We start from the raw sequence: 15,357 nt of genomic DNA on the forward strand, positions 1-15,357 counted from the left end.
ATTTCGTCACGCGCGCACGCACACACTCGCGCGCGCATTATCCTAGGAGCGCGCGTGCACATATACATACACACGAGGCCGGAGCGTCCACGTGTGCGTGCGCGGCGAGCGCGCGCGCGCGCGCGCGCTGCGTAACCGAAGCCTCGAGCCCAGACGCGTTTTTGCCGAACGGTGGTGCCCCCAGGGGGTGGGGAAGGGAGAGCGAGAGGGTCGCCAATTTCCGTTTCAGAGACCACGGAAAGACCGTCGATGATTACGAAAGAAACGCGACTCTCGCGAGTCCCACGCGCGCGAATTCGCCGCTCGTCGCGTTGTCAAAATCAATCGTGTCCGCCGCGCGCGACGACAGACAACGCGCTGCGCGGCAAGGCGCGCGGCGCTGCGAGCCGAGCGACCGGCGGCGCCAGCGTCGTCCGCCGCCCGCCTGGATGTGACCGCTGGGCGCGAGGCTACGAGACCCGAGAACCGTCCCGTATGCGCATGTCACTCGGCGAAGCACGGTCTCTTTCTGTCGTGGCAACTGGAGGTGAGTGGTTGTTCGTAGTTCGCGCACCGGTTTTACTTTTATCCGACGAATCTTATCCGTGGACACGGCATCGGACGGCAGGTACGGGATAGAACGGCGGCCGGGGCCGCGGCGTGGTGTGCTGTGCGTATAGTTTCGCGATTTCGTCCGCCGCGCCTGCAAGGAAATTCTCTCGCCCGGGGGACGTGTGTGTCTCGTCGATATGCGGCACAAGTGCCGCATGGCCGGTCGGCCGTGCCTCTCCTTCCGTCCGTTCCCGCCGGCTGTTGGCATCCGCGCACGTAACCGGCGTGTCGACGACGAGCGTCAAGTTCCCCGTGGGATCGTCGTCATCGTCGTCGTTCGCGAGGAACGAAATCGCAAAACGGACGAGCGCGAAACGGGGGGGAAAAAGGAAACGCCGGTGTCGAGCCGGCGACGGGTGGCGGCGACGGACGCGTCCGAATTCGCGAGAGGAGCGGACCGGATGCATTATGGCGGCCGCGTGCTTGTCAGAGCGCTGGGAACTCGACGGCGATCGGCTCCGCGTCGTCGAGAGACTTCCGCACCGGGGTCGGATGGAAAATTTCGCGATGCTCGCGCGCGCGCCGCGCGACCGAAAAATTCGCGATACCTCGTGGCAGGATACGCGTGCGGTAACGGTGGAGCCAGAAAACCGGAAACGCGAGGTTAAAGGTGCTCTCCTCTGACTCTCCTCCTCCCTCGCCTCTCTCTCCCTCTCTCGGAATCGCGAGTTCGCCCGGAGGCCGTGTGCAACGCGACGACCTTGCACGGCGGCTTTTGGAATGTGCTGGAAATCGATTCCACGAGGGGGACGATCACCGGGAAATGTCGGCGGCGGCGACGTTGCTCCGAAGCCGGGACCCGTGAGACGCGAAATTCCGCGATCCGCGTTCTTTCTTTCCGCTGCGCGAAAGGTAAAAAAAAAAATCCTCGAGGAGAAAGGTCCGAACGGAAGAAATCGCGCGGCGTTCGCGTTTCGCACGGCGGAGGAGAGAAACCTCGTCGGCCGAGTATAGTCTCGCGTGAGATAAGTTCAGGCGCGTGGAGGAAGAAAAAAAAACTGGGCGGTATCGCGACTCGGGGCTCCGCGCGCGCCGGGAACAATTCCGCGAAACGATTCTGTCGTTGCGATAACGATCGGTTTCGCAAGAGCCGCGGCGATGTAACGGCGATGATCCCGTCCGGGAGAATCTGTGATTGGCAATCCGGAGAGGCTCTACTCCGTGTGCCTCTCCGCCCGTAATTTTCCACGCGCGTTCACCGTGCGTGCCGCCGCGTGCTGGCTGTGGACCGCGAAAGGAGGCGGCATATTTGGCCACCTGATCCGCCACGTTCGCTCGCCGCCGATAATCGTCCGCGGCCGCGGCGACGTCGTGCGCGAATCTCTCTCGGTCCATATCTCTTCATCCAACAGATGAGTAGGCGAGAGTCTCGCGGAGAAGAGAGGAAAAAAAAAGAACTGATCCGTAATAACGTGGCATCGTGCACACGGTGCCGTGCCGCGAGCGTCAGCGTCGCCGCGACGATCGTGGCAACACCGCGCGCCGCCGCTCCACCTCGTCACTTACAAAATGGCGGCCGTCTGCCATTCTCGAATATTCACGTTCGGCCACGTGGACGGCGGACAAAGACCGCCGGTGAGACGTCCGGAATGCCCCGCTTCGCGCGCACTCGAGATACGTGTTTACGAGGCGATTGCACCATCTGGCGCAACGCGGCGGCAGGACGGAGATCCTCGAGAATGCGAATCGCGGAAATTCCCTCCCGGAGCCTCGGTCGCTCCGGACGTTCCGCGCTCGGTTCCATATTGCCTGTCGCGATCGCCAATTGACTCGGTACGGACAGTCGGAATGGTCGCGAATTAAAGATCGTTGCGAATTGAACGGAATGCGATCGAGAAAAGCCTGAATCTTTTAATCCAGCCTTTTTCTCTAACTCGATATTTCTTGATTTCAGAGTATTAGTAGAAGAAATCGCCTAAAAACCTATACAAAATGGGCAAGGAGAAGATTCACATCAACATCGTCGTCATCGGACACGTCGACTCCGGCAAGTCGACCACCACCGGCCATTTGATCTACAAATGCGGTGGTATCGACAAGCGTACCATTGAGAAGTTCGAGAAAGAAGCCCAAGAGGTAATGTGCCAGATTCTCTATACGACGTAAAAGCACGCTTAGCAGTAAATTTTTTACATGACATGATGACGATACCTTTTTTTTCTCATTCGCGGTTTCCACCTGAGAATTTATCTTCGAATTCATTGACGGCCGAGAGTGTCTGAATGTCATTGTCTTTTTCAGTAATATCGAAATGTTAAAATGCGCGCGCGTCCAATGACAACAATAGATTTAAGATCTGAAATGGAATATGGCTGATTGAAATAATGTCTTTTCAGATGGGCAAAGGTTCCTTCAAATATGCCTGGGTACTTGACAAGCTTAAGGCCGAACGTGAGCGCGGTATCACTATTGATATTGCCCTGTGGAAGTTCGAGACCTCGAAGTACTACGTGACGATTATCGACGCTCCCGGGCACAGAGATTTCATCAAGAACATGATCACCGGTACGTCGCAGGCCGATTGCGCCGTGCTGATCGTCGCCGCCGGTACCGGTGAATTCGAGGCCGGAATTTCGAAGAACGGACAGACCCGCGAGCACGCCCTCCTCGCCTTCACCCTCGGCGTCAAACAGTTGATCGTCGGTGTGAACAAAATGGATTCTACCGAGCCCCCGTACTCCGAGACCCGGTTCGAGGAAATCAAGAAGGAAGTCTCGTCCTACATCAAAAAGATCGGCTACAACCCGGCCGCTGTTGCATTCGTGCCGATCTCCGGCTGGCACGGAGACAACATGCTGGAGGTGTCCGCCAAGATGCCCTGGTTCAAGGGATGGGCCGTGGAGCGTAAGGAAGGCAAGGCCGAAGGTAAATGCCTTATCGAAGCTCTGGACGCTATCCTGCCGCCCACTAGACCGACTGACAAGGCACTCCGTCTTCCCCTTCAGGTAATATCTAAATATCCTTTTAATCACGCGATTCTCAATCTTTGTACGAGCAATTTTACATGATGATATCTTTGTAATTTCATTCGTGGTTTCCACCGGAGGATTTTGTAATCCCTTGATGGCCAGAATTCGTCTGATTTTTACGAGATATAAAATGAATGATTGACTTTATTGAAACGGAATGATGTTTTAATGTTTTTTTTCTTTTTATGATTGCAGGACGTGTACAAGATCGGCGGTATTGGAACAGTACCCGTCGGTCGTGTCGAGACTGGTGTACTGAAGCCCGGTATGGTCGTTACATTCGCACCCGCTGGATTGACCACTGAAGTTAAGTCCGTCGAAATGCACCACGAAGCTCTGACGGAGGCCGTGCCCGGCGACAACGTTGGTTTCAACGTCAAGAACGTGTCCGTTAAGGAATTGCGCCGTGGATACGTCGCCGGAGACTCCAAGAACAACCCGCCCAAGGGTGCCGCTGACTTCACCGCACAGGTATATGCTCATTACGCTTAATTGCGCAACTCGCAATTAGTCTCCTTGACACTGTGATGAAAACCTGATATCTCATTCGCGGTTTCCACCAGAAATTTCCTAATGATGGTCGAGTACGTCTGAGTGTCTTAACGTTTAAATATTAAAATCAAAATTCTATTAACTTTAAAACATTTGTGAAAAATTGTGAAATATTTAATTAATGCAACAAAATTGTTTTGTGTACAGGTCATCGTGCTCAATCACCCTGGACAAATCAGCAACGGATACACGCCCGTGTTGGATTGCCATACTGCCCACATCGCCTGCAAATTCGCTGAGATCAAGGAGAAGTGCGATCGCCGTACCGGCAAGACCACCGAAGAAAACCCGAAGGCCATCAAGTCCGGTGACGCCGCCATCGTCACCCTGGTACCCAGCAAGCCCATGTGCGTCGAGGCTTTCCAGGAGTTCCCGCCCTTGGGACGTTTCGCCGTTCGTGACATGCGTCAGACGGTAGCTGTCGGTGTCATCAAGGCCGTCACCTTTAAGGATCAGGCCGGCAAAGTCACCAAGGCCGCTGAGAAAGCCCAGAAGAAGAAATAACTATTGTAATAGTTTCCGTGCATACGCCGATAGTTTTCGTGCGAATATGCCGCCGGGCGGACGACGGCGTACACCAGCCGACGTAACTCATCCTCCTTTGCACGACTCGCGGGAGACGAATTTGACAGCATCGTCTACGACGGAGTTCCACGTGAGGACTTTATCGCGAGCTACGATCGGAAATGAGAGAGCGACGATCCAATCGCGAAGATTGGCTCCTCGTGCGTGCGAGGTCGCGCGGCTGCCGCGCTACCTCGGCACGCGGACGTTTCGCTTGTCGAAATGGCTCCGACATTTTTTTCACCGCAAGGAGTTTCGCAGGAAAGAGCACGGGACGTTTTACCCTACTGGCCGATGTGTATTTTTCGTCTCGTGGGAGTCGCCCAAGGAGGAAGGGAGCGTACTTCGCGCGAGCTATCGTATAAACAACAACGTACACCTACCAACTACTTCATAACGAACATCAACATAATTTAGCGCGGCTTAATTATATTTTCTAATTACTATACGGAAATAAAATTCTGTATATATCCGATATCTCGAGGAGAAACATTGTCATTATTACTCTTCGTTTCGACACCGTTACTTGATTGGTGACTTGTCAACAAGTTTTATCATCCTTTTGAAGAAAACACCTCATTTATCGCTCTCACATCTACGGTAGATTATAACTGATCTGACCAGAAGAAAAATAATATATATCGCGGCGAGACGTCCGTATCATTTTTGTCTTCTTGGTAGCTTTTTTATATTAATCGTTCAGACTAATTAATTCAGGAGACGTAGAATAGAGAGGACAACGGTAGTAGGCCTTGACAAAGATAGATTTTTCGTTTTTTGGTATATGGGACCTGTTGTTTCCTCTAATTATCTTTCCATTTAATTATAGGTAAGATAAATTCGAATATCCTGAAGGGAAGAAAAAAAAAGAACTTTTTCTACGAAATATTCCTTTTCTCGACTAACGTCAAACAGAAAGTGGATACGCAAGAAAATGACTTTTGCAACAACTCGGTATCTCTATCCTTTCCCTCCGCGATTCTTCTACAAACGACATTGGTTAACGGTTTTCTGTATATATACATATAAATATCAGGCGATGACGAGTAAGAGCGAAAATAAAGAAGCTGCGGAAACGAGATGCCGGTGATTCACTATCACCAAATACGCAAACCCAAACTCCTTGTCTTCCCTGTCAACCCGCCCGGACGCCACATCGGCATTTCCACGAAGCACGGAAAGAGCGCTGTGTTCGATAAAATGCATATAAAATACATACGTAAGCGCAATTTATTTGATGGTACGTATGACAGAAATAGCGCGAATACAGTGGAATTTTAAATCGCGATTAACTAAATGGAAATTAATGTAATTGTGACAACTAACCTTAAGTTTTTATTCCGTTGTAACCCGTACGAAGAAAAAAAAATTGATTCCGTATTATTTATACGGAAAACACGTGAAATTTAATATTGTCATAAATGTAGAACATTTGAAATTGTTAACAATTAATAATTAGAATAACGTTCAATATTCCCTATATTTATTTTTTCTATGCTGCATGTGAATTATTGCAATATTAATTTCTGTTTTGTCTGTCGTTTAACGCGATTTTTAGGAATGTTTCTTCCATCGTATAATTTCAATTCTTATGTATAAATAAATTGCGATTACGTCTATACACTTAACACATGCATTAAATGATAGAGCATTTCACTTTGAGTGCAGGCATTTTGTTAAATGTGAAAAATGTTTAGAATAACGTCGCCAATTAATTTCGCTATTTTTTTTCATTTAATTGATGTTGTTTGTATGCTCGATGTATAAATATTAAAATACATAAAATTGCATTAATTAGGCATGCATTATGGTGTGTTATATGTTTTATTGGTATACTAATTTTATTAGCAATAGAAAACGGAAAATAAGTTGTAACGAACACTTGGAATTTTAATTGGTATCGCCGCAGTTTATTCTTTTTTTTTCATACTACTTGATATTTCGTCAATTGTTGAAAGTTTGAAAAGTTTTGAGAATTTTAAATATAAACATTGGCAAAGCATTAAAAAAGGCAATCAGGTAAGATGCGGCTTAAAATTTATTGCCTTTTCAGGAATTTTGCTAGTCGCAAACTATCGTTCGTGATGTGCGTTACAAAATTGCGCCACATTACATCAGAATAAGCAAGATTGCAGCCAGCACTTTTACCAGCACGACGCAATCGGTAATCGGTCGTGAATGCATGAACATTTTAAACAAACCCGGAAATTTTATTTATTTTATTATGTCACATTTATGAACATGCGGGCAGGAAAAATCTGAGAGTGATGGATATATTGCGTTTTAAATGGAACCCATCTATTGGCGCCTCTATATACGTAAAGCGTGTAGAACTTTTAGCCACGAATATCTCTGGCGGGTAATAACATCCATTTCAACTTTGTTTTGTGTTACGTATTTGTTTTTATTTCATCATACTATAATTGCATAAAACTGTATTATAAAAATAATATCCGAGAGTAGGAATAATTCAAGTCAAAAAAGATCAAAATGTATATAAAACGTAATTATATTTTAATAGTATTTCTATGCAAAACGTCAGAGAGAAATATGACTCATAAAACAAAGTTCAATTTATTATATTAGGATAATTAATGCATCCAAGCAAAGAGCAAATATTTGTTGCTGATTCGAAATCTACTGCTCCAAAATGAATAGCAAAATGGAATGATTTTCATTCACAATAATTCCGTGACAGGAAATCTGCTCTTTATTTTCTCCGTCATGAAAGATTTAATTTATGTCTTTTTAACATTCTAATAATGTTTCTCAGATAATATTAAATAAATGAATTTGATATTATAATATTTCAACATTAGTACATTATATTATTTTAATTATATGTATATAACATGTTTTAAACAAGTTTTAAATATTAATAAAGATGCGTTTTAATCATAAGTGTCAAAATATAAGTATTTTATTTACTTTCATCTTGGAGCTCTAGCTTGGATCGTCTTTAAAGAAATTATTTTATTACAATACGAGTGAAGAATCTCTACTTATACTGCGCCTTTTATATATATTATCTATCTTGTGGTTTTTTTTAATAAGAAATATTCTGCCGAGTCCGTTTTTCGGCGATGCCGCGTACTGTTCTCAGGTGAGGGATTTTAATATCAATTTGTTCAACGTTGTTTCAACATTGTTAATTGCAGCAACATTAACAATTGATATAAAAAAATCAATATAATTTGACGTTGAAAAACATTCACACTTTAAAATTATTCGCTAATATGTTATATTTACGTCTAATAAACATATGTTACGGTAACATTATAAAAATAATTATCTCATACTGCACTGATTAATTTTTTTTTGTACGATTGATGCAACGACTATGGACACTATAGGTACGTGGGGTGAAAGATCGAACTCGAGACCGCCGATTATGAATCAACGTGCTCGCACATCGTTTACCATTTGTTACCCCGTTACATATATGTAAATTACGTGACAATCAATATTAATTAATGAAAGTATAAAATAAAGATATAGAGCATAAGAAAGCACAAAATCTATTTCTATCATTATCTATCGGATTTTTTAAGAATTTAAAGCGGCGAGCCGAGTAGCCGAGGCAGCCCGAAGCCGCCCGACACCGTCCGACGCCGGTCTGCAAAGTGCATTCGTTTAGCACATTCGTCACCGTCCACCGCCCGAGCTGTTCTGTATTCTGGCCTGCTATGTCGAGGTTAGGAACTGTTTACTTCATACTTGTCAAAGCTGCGGGCGTCGAGGGTCGACGTAGGCGAAACATGAGGGAGATCTGAGGAATTGACGGGACGCTCTCGCGGGAAAAATCATGTTTTTCCCCGTAGGATGGCCGCGGGTCCTCAACACCTGCGAGCAAGGCAAGATAAATGCAGTGGTGTGCAACCGGGACAAAATTATGTTCGCCGTTCTCACCGCGGACGCTCTCGTCATCTGGTACTGCAAGGCAAGTAATTTAGGCCAACAAGCGATTTGCTTGCAATTTCTTCGAACGTTCGATATTTAATAATATTGCAAATTTTTGGCACGATTTTTGCAGCCCTGTGTGCCAATTGTATTTAGCAGACGGTCCGCGAATTCTTTGTGGCAACACGGTGAGAACGTCTTGGTGCAATGGAGACCAGACTCGAGTATGCTGGTCATCGCGACGTCGGACAGCTACCTGCTGTTCTACAGGCTGTCGGACAACAGTGCGGAGGGTCGGGGACTTTACGTACAACGAGACTCACCGGTTACCAGCTTGAAGCGGGATAGTGCGGAATTATTTATCAAAGAAGTCATTCCATCCCTCGTCTTGAGTTTCGTGAGTTTTCCGATCATTTTTCATCGTCCAGCGTAACGTGAGGAATTTAAAAGAAAAATTAAATTCGCTTTCTCTTTGCAGGAAAAGTCGGCTTGGATCGACGGTGGGATCAGTTCGTTAGTTTGTATACGAGACGAGCTTATGGTAGCGACCAAAACTAGCCATGTGGTGCGCCACAAATGGGACGGCACCATGAATCGCGACTATTCGCTGGACCTGAGACGTATACCGTTCAGTATTGATCAGCAAATTTCTTCGGTGGCCGTGCCACTTACGGAGAACAACATTTATGTTACCGATATCGAGTATTCGCCTCTCGTCGGAGGTTTCGCTATTGTGCTAAATAATGGCAAGGCTGCATTTCTCACTGCTCAATCTTTGAAATTCGATCCTAATCAAGTGCAGGGAATCTGGGCTCAGGATTTGGACGACGCTACTTGCGCCGCTGTTAATCATAAATATCGGCTGATTGCCATTGGCAGGCAAAAGTAAGTGTCAATTTCTTCGTAGTGTTGTGCTCGAATTCGTAACGCTCCATCAGTTTCTCTAATTAATTTAATGTACAGTTTTTTTTAATTCTAAATAATTCTAAATCTAATTCTATAAATTAATAGATAAATATTGTTCATGTATTATTTTTAGCACCACATAGTATATTATAAAATGTAACTATTATTTCTTACTCAGCGTATCGTGACACAAATATTTTAATTTGCAGCTCGGAAGGCGTCGTATATTATGTCGATGAAACAACTGGCAGTTTGGAGATGTCGCACACCCTGAGTCTATCCTCCAAGGATTACCCAGGTCGACCGGGCAGCGTCAAGTGTCTCAGATGGACGCCCGACAGTTGTGCGATCGCTCTGGCTTGGGAAGGCGGCGGCTTAGCGCTGTGGAGCACCTTCGGCGCCCTGTTGCTCTGTAGCTTGAAATGGGACTACGGCCTACGCGTGGATCTGACGCACGATAATCCTCTGCACATCCATACGATGGAATGGTCCGCCGAAGGCTATCAGTTGTGGATGCTGCGAGAATCCCCGGAATCTCCCGTTACCAACGAAAACGGCAACATGGCGACCAATTCAAGCCGCTCTCTAATTCAATTGGACTTTGCTAAAAGCCCCCTGACTATCAACCCGTGCATGGGCCATCACGGGCACCTGTATCTTCAGGGCGAGGACAGGCTGTATTTAAATTTAGGCGCCGGATTATCCTCGACCGCTTCGGGCTTCCATCTTGCCGCCGAAATGCCCAACGACAGTATGCTCCAGACACTCGCCGGCTGCAAACAGTGGCTCGTTGTGCCTATACCGTCTGAGTACAGTGGCTCTAATTGGCCGATTCGGGTAAATATAATAATAGCATTTTTAAAGAAAACATAAATTACTGACAATTTCCATATCATTTGACTTCATTATTTTCTGCGATTGTGTTAATGAAAGAGATGTAATATTATAAATTTTGTTAGCTACATAACATTAATGAAAAAGATTTGAAATTTTAAAAAGTTTTTTTTTAATGTCTGTACTGTGTATTAATTCATATATGTGTATTTATGTTTACAGTACACCGCGATAGACAGCGAAGGTTTGAGTCTTGCAGTGGCCGGTCGAACGGGATTAGCACATTATTCCCTACCCTCGAGAAAGTGGAAGTTGTTCGGTAACGAGAGCCAAGAGCGGGACTTCATAGTGACTGGCGGACTGCTGTGGCATAAAGGATATCTCATAGCCAGCAGTTATTCCATATTGGACGATAAGGACGAGATTAGAATTTACCCGCGCGACACGCGGCTCGATAATAATTATGTCAAGAGCGTCAAGATGCCCTCGCAGGTGCTGCTGTTGAACACGACCAAAGACAGACTTTTGACTTTCTGTGCCAATGCTCAAATTAGCATCTACGATATGATGTTGCAAAATGACTTGGGTAAGTACCAAGAGGTTGCTTCTACATTCAAAAATTGATTTTTGAAAAGTTTCAGTCGAAATTCTCATTCAACGAAATTGCTGTTATTTTAGAAGCCGGCGGCATCGAGCTAACGAGAATACAAACGGTGGATATCAGCGGACTGTGCGTACATCCCGCTTGCGTGGTGAGCGCCACGCTGACGTCGATTCGCGCGGAGACCGCCGGCAGTCATCCTCATCCTGAGAGTCTCCTGCTGAACGTCTCCGGGCGTCTTCTCATGGTACAACGTGAGCACTCTCCCGACACTTCGGAGGTACTCTTCACGTGCGGCGCGCCGACGGTGTTAGCGTCCTACGTCGAGAACGTTTGGGTGCCGTCGCGCTCGAGGAGGGACAAGCCGCATTTGACCGAGGCTCTCTGGCTGTTCTGCGGGGCTCACGGCATGCGAGTTTGGTTGCCGCTATTCCGTAATCATCAGGAGAAGGCGCATGCCTTCATGAGCAAGCGGATAATGCTACCGTTTCACTTGCGCATTTACCCACTGGCGATACTCTTCGAAGACGCGATTCTACTGGGAGCCGAGAACGACACGGTGCTGTTCACATCGGATACCAACTCGCCCTTTTCACTGCCCTTCAATTTATTGGAGCTTACGGTACTTTATTTTTTTCTAAATATAAAATTATATGAAAACGTTATTTAAAATTTTTTTTTTTGTTATGTAATTTAAATATAATGGTTTTTTTTTGTATTTCAGAGTCAGGTATATCTGCATCAGATTCTACGTCAATTGATACACAGGAACTTGGGCTATCACGCGTGGGAAATAGCGCGTTCGTGCTCGGCATTGCCGTACTTCCCGCATTCGTTGGAACTGTTGCTTCACGAGGTCCTCGAGGAGGAAGCGACGAGCAAGGACCCAATTCCGGATGCTCAGTTACCGTCCGTCGTGGAGTTTATCCGCGAGTTTCCCGGTGTTTGGGCCAGAGCCGTCGTGCAATGCGCTCGCAAGACCGAGATCGCGCTCTGGCCGTATCTGTTCTCCGTCGCCGGTCCGCCGAAGAAGCTACTGCAAGATTGTCTGCAGCGTCAGCAACTCGACACCGCCGCCAGTTATCTAATTATTCTACAGAATTTAGAGCCATCCTCCGTCAGCCGGCAGCACGCTACGTTATTGTTGGACGCCGCGCTAGAGCAAGGTCGATGGGAGCTGTCGAGGGATCTCGTGAGATTCCTTAGAGCAATCGGTAAATAAATCTTTATAAATATATTTGTATTTTTTTGTAAAATTAACATTAAATTTCTTTTTATTTTTTAATTTATGTCTTTATTAATTTCTTTTTATTTTTATTTTTTTATTAATTTAGATCCAAATGACGTGGAGTCACCACGTACGTCGTGGAGTGGCAGTGCGAAATTGGTGGGCCCTCCCCAGACACCTCCTCTTTCTCCGCACGAGGACGATCTGGCCTTGGTCTTGGGCACTATGCAAGTTTCGAGGAGCCGCAGTTACAGCACCACGATTACGCCCAAAGTGCAATCCGAGAAAGATGTCGCGCCGTCCTCCATGCTCGAGAAAACCCGAAACGTTGTTATGAGGCGAAAGAAGTCGGTTCCGACAGTAAAAACTAGCGAGAAAACTGAAAACAAGTAAGTGTCCAATTTTTTCCTTGCATGTGAAAGTGGATTATAAAATTATATGAATATTTAATATTTTAGACATTTAGAAAATTTTTAGTTTATGTAAATTCTTATCTCAGAAATATTTTCTTTCGCTGTTGAAATCAATGAAATTTGCTGCCAAAACTAATGAAATTTATTTATTTTTTTTTTCAGGGAAGGATCGGCGGAGGAGTTCTTCATCGACGTCATTTTGCAACGTCACGCCCGGCGGCTGCTCTCGGCTCGCCGCTTGACCGACTTGGGTAGATTCGCGGCCCGTCTTGATTTTCATTTAGTGACATGGTTCGCCCGAGAGCGCGACAGAGCAGCAAAAATCGACGATTACGTGGGCACGTTGAAGGCAGTCCACGAGGACTTTGTGTTTCCATACCCGACGCTTTCGTTGCCAACGCTGCAGAGATTTCGAAGATCTAGCCTGACCTCGCTACACTCGATAATATCCGACGACGAGACCCTGTCGCCGAACTTTGTTGTTGACGTACCTGACAGTGGTTACACTAGTCTTCCAAGCGGTAGGCCACCGTATACATCGCTGGTCTCCCCCGTCGCCAGCTTAGAGACGCAATTTCCAACCGCGGAAGCCAAATTAACGCCGAATCTGATAAATGGTGAGTCATACATATTTTATTTAAGGTTTATTTTTAATAAACTCCTGTTCATGTAAAACTTTTTGAAGTAGATTCAAGTCTTTATTCTTGTAAATAACGGAAGATTTTTGTACACTAATAATTCTCTTGCATTTCTATAATTTCAGATGCCAACAGTGTTCTTAGTGATACTAGTACAATATGGCGAGACGATGCAGAATCCATGGTTGGCTCCGTATGCTGGGTCTCCCCGGAGTCGGTGAGTGCTACAGAAGTCAATCCAGCCTCATTGACTTCCGCACCTATCGGTCGGGCGGAAGTGCAGCTCAGGTGCGAATATTTTTTGTTACGCTAAAATTAAAATTAAAATTCATTTTTATATGTTATGTGTATTTATTTTTAAATTTGTAAATTTATAGGTATTTACTGCAGCTGTTTCTTGAAGGTAGTTGTCTAGGATGGGCTGCGGTAGTAGCTACCGTCCTTCGAGACGCGGCGGCCATGGCTAGAACTGTCAGAACGGCACATGCACCGATGCAAACTTTCGACTCTATAATCAATCTAAGAGATGGATTGCTTACATTGACCAAGTGGTCTCATTCAGAATGGTATGTGTGTATTATTACGTGTATGTATCTTCGTACAACGTATATATATGCTATCTTTTAAACATTGAAAATTTAACTATTTGCTTTAACAAGAATTTATTTATTTTTTTTTTTGCAAAAATATTTTCCTAAATTTTTAACGAGTGACTTATAAAATATGACTTGTTGCTAGAAAATATCGATAATTAACATACGTTGATATCGCAACATTTATACGATCTTAAACTTACACTCATTATCATTTCTACAACTTAATTATTATAATTAAATATTGATCCCGATTTCTGACATATTCGGATTTCAGTTTGGGATACCGTCCTTTCATGTCCAACATCCAAAGCCAGATATCGTTGTTGAATCGACTGGTGATAATCAAGCAACAGCAGGAACAGGAACAGATACCGGAAAGCCCCTCGCCGAGTCCGGCTCCGTCCGCCGGCAGCAATCAGCGCGGCACTCTCTCCCGCTCGAGGCACTCTTCGATCAGTCACGCCTCCAACACGGCTCCGCTCGAAGAGGAACGCTCGCACGAATCACTCTTGGCCGCCGAGGAGTCGGTATTTCACGGAAGTTACAATAATAATCTCAACGTCACGGAGGACACGTCGCCGCAGAGCGCTTGCACGATCTCTTAAGGGTGCTTCACGAGAGAACTTCGAAAGCTAAGGCTGTCCACTTCACCGTGTATTTCACATACCAAATGGATTGTTTTTATTTAAGACCAAGCAAGACGAAAGATATTACTCGATTATGTTTCACGCAGAGTAAGAGAGTATTCCGTATACTATATAATTATTACTTCAAAGAGATCTTATTTTTAAGGCCGTTGATTATAAGGCCTTGATTTTGTCCTGATATTAAGGATAATTTTTATAATGCGACAATATTCTGCAAAACTAATACGAACATCCTACATTTCTAATGCAGGTTGTTCCAGAAGTCCATATAATTCGAAGAAATCCTGAAGATTTGTACATAACGTTTTCGAACATCTTTTTATTAACTTTACATCGAAGACTTTGAATTGTACAGGGTGAAATATGTAAAGATGAATGATTCACGTGTGTATATAAGCACCTACGATATTATTATTAAAATATTCGCCGCGTCGCGCGAGGAATAAACCTTCGGACGCGATGTACGAAGTCGCCAAAGCCAATGGCAGTTGTTAAACGATTTTACCGCTGTGCATAAAAGCACGTGCATGTGAGAGATACTCATTCGTTAATTATGAGCAAAGGGGAAATAGCAATATAATGGAGCTAATGAATGAACAGCGGTTCAAAGATATTAAATCAAAATCTTGGCGCATTAAGAGGTCTGATATTAGAATGATAATTATGTAATACGCAAAATGATGAAAATTATTAATAAGCTATTTATACATATTGTAACATAGACGATCATACAAGTACATGTTATATTTTCACATAAAACTTTGCGCTCATTTTATTATGGATACTACGAAATCTATACACATATACATATATAATTAAGGGAGAATCACTTTGTATAAGATCCGAGAGCAGTTGCATCATTTTTCAAAATTGATTCGGAAATTAATTCAAATTTTATATTATTTCTCCCGCAAATTT

General features: G+C 44.9%; 2 protein-coding genes across 5 annotated transcripts; both read left to right on the top strand.

Annotated features, from left to right (window-relative positions):
* Positions 1-439: 439 nt before the first annotated feature.
* LOC105451024 (elongation factor 1-alpha) lies at positions 440-5,755 on the top strand. Of its 3 annotated transcripts, none has more exons than XM_011691211.1 (5): positions 440-526; positions 2,486-2,667; positions 2,928-3,536; positions 3,756-4,031; positions 4,260-5,755. In XM_011691211.1, exons 2-5 carry the CDS (start codon positions 2,524-2,526, stop codon positions 4,614-4,616), a joined length of 1,386 nt encoding a protein of 461 aa, XP_011689513.1. In that variant the 5' UTR covers positions 440-526; positions 2,486-2,523; the 3' UTR covers positions 4,617-5,755. The 3 variants fall into 3 exon arrangements, with proteins under 3 accessions (XP_011689513.1, XP_011689514.1, XP_011689515.1); XM_011691212.1 differs by having other exon boundaries at positions 520-607; XM_011691213.1 differs by lacking the exon at positions 440-526 and adding an exon at positions 2,263-2,364.
* Positions 5,756-8,306: 2,551 nt separating this feature from the next.
* LOC105451025 (guanine nucleotide exchange factor subunit Rich) lies at positions 8,307-15,198 on the top strand. Of its 2 annotated transcripts, XR_974538.1 has the most exons (13): positions 8,307-8,616; positions 8,710-8,973; positions 9,055-9,461; positions 9,692-10,319; positions 10,539-10,902; positions 10,995-11,539; positions 11,642-12,131; positions 12,252-12,534; positions 12,721-13,175; positions 13,322-13,484; positions 13,574-13,762; positions 14,067-14,526; positions 14,690-15,198. XR_974538.1 is itself a non-coding variant. In XM_011691214.1 (12 exons), exons 1-12 carry the CDS (start codon positions 8,482-8,484, stop codon positions 14,395-14,397), a joined length of 4,254 nt encoding a protein of 1,417 aa, XP_011689516.1. In that variant the 5' UTR covers positions 8,307-8,481; the 3' UTR covers positions 14,398-15,198. The 2 variants fall into 2 exon arrangements, 1 of the variants encoding a protein (XP_011689516.1); XM_011691214.1 differs by having other exon boundaries at positions 14,067-15,198.
* The last annotated feature ends 159 nt before the right edge of the window (positions 15,199-15,357 follow it).

Source organism: Wasmannia auropunctata, unplaced genomic scaffold, assembly GCF_000956235.1.
Source record: "Wasmannia auropunctata unplaced genomic scaffold, wasmannia.A_1.0 LD336053.1, whole genome shotgun sequence".
NCBI classification, from domain to species: domain Eukaryota; kingdom Metazoa; phylum Arthropoda; class Insecta; order Hymenoptera; family Formicidae; genus Wasmannia; species Wasmannia auropunctata.

Bases quoted from the DNA above. Each gene is read 5' to 3' on its own strand.
- LOC105451024 (XM_011691211.1), top strand. From the start codon at position 2,524: ATGGGCAAGGAGAAGATTCACATCAACATCGTCGTCATCGGACACGTC. The intron at 2,668-2,927 runs GTAATGTGCCAG...ATGTCTTTTCAG, and splicing joins TCGAGAAAGAAGCCCAAGAG to ATGGGCAAAGGTTCCTTCAA. The intron at 4,032-4,259 runs GTATATGCTCAT...TTTTGTGTACAG, and splicing joins CCGCTGACTTCACCGCACAG to GTCATCGTGCTCAATCACCC.
- LOC105451025 (XM_011691214.1), top strand. From the start codon at position 8,482: ATGTTTTTCCCCGTAGGATGGCCGCGGGTCCTCAACACCTGCGAGCAA. The intron at 8,974-9,054 runs GTGAGTTTTCCG...TTCTCTTTGCAG, and splicing joins CATCCCTCGTCTTGAGTTTC to GAAAAGTCGGCTTGGATCGA. The intron at 11,540-11,641 runs GTACTTTATTTT...TTTGTATTTCAG, and splicing joins TCAATTTATTGGAGCTTACG to AGTCAGGTATATCTGCATCA.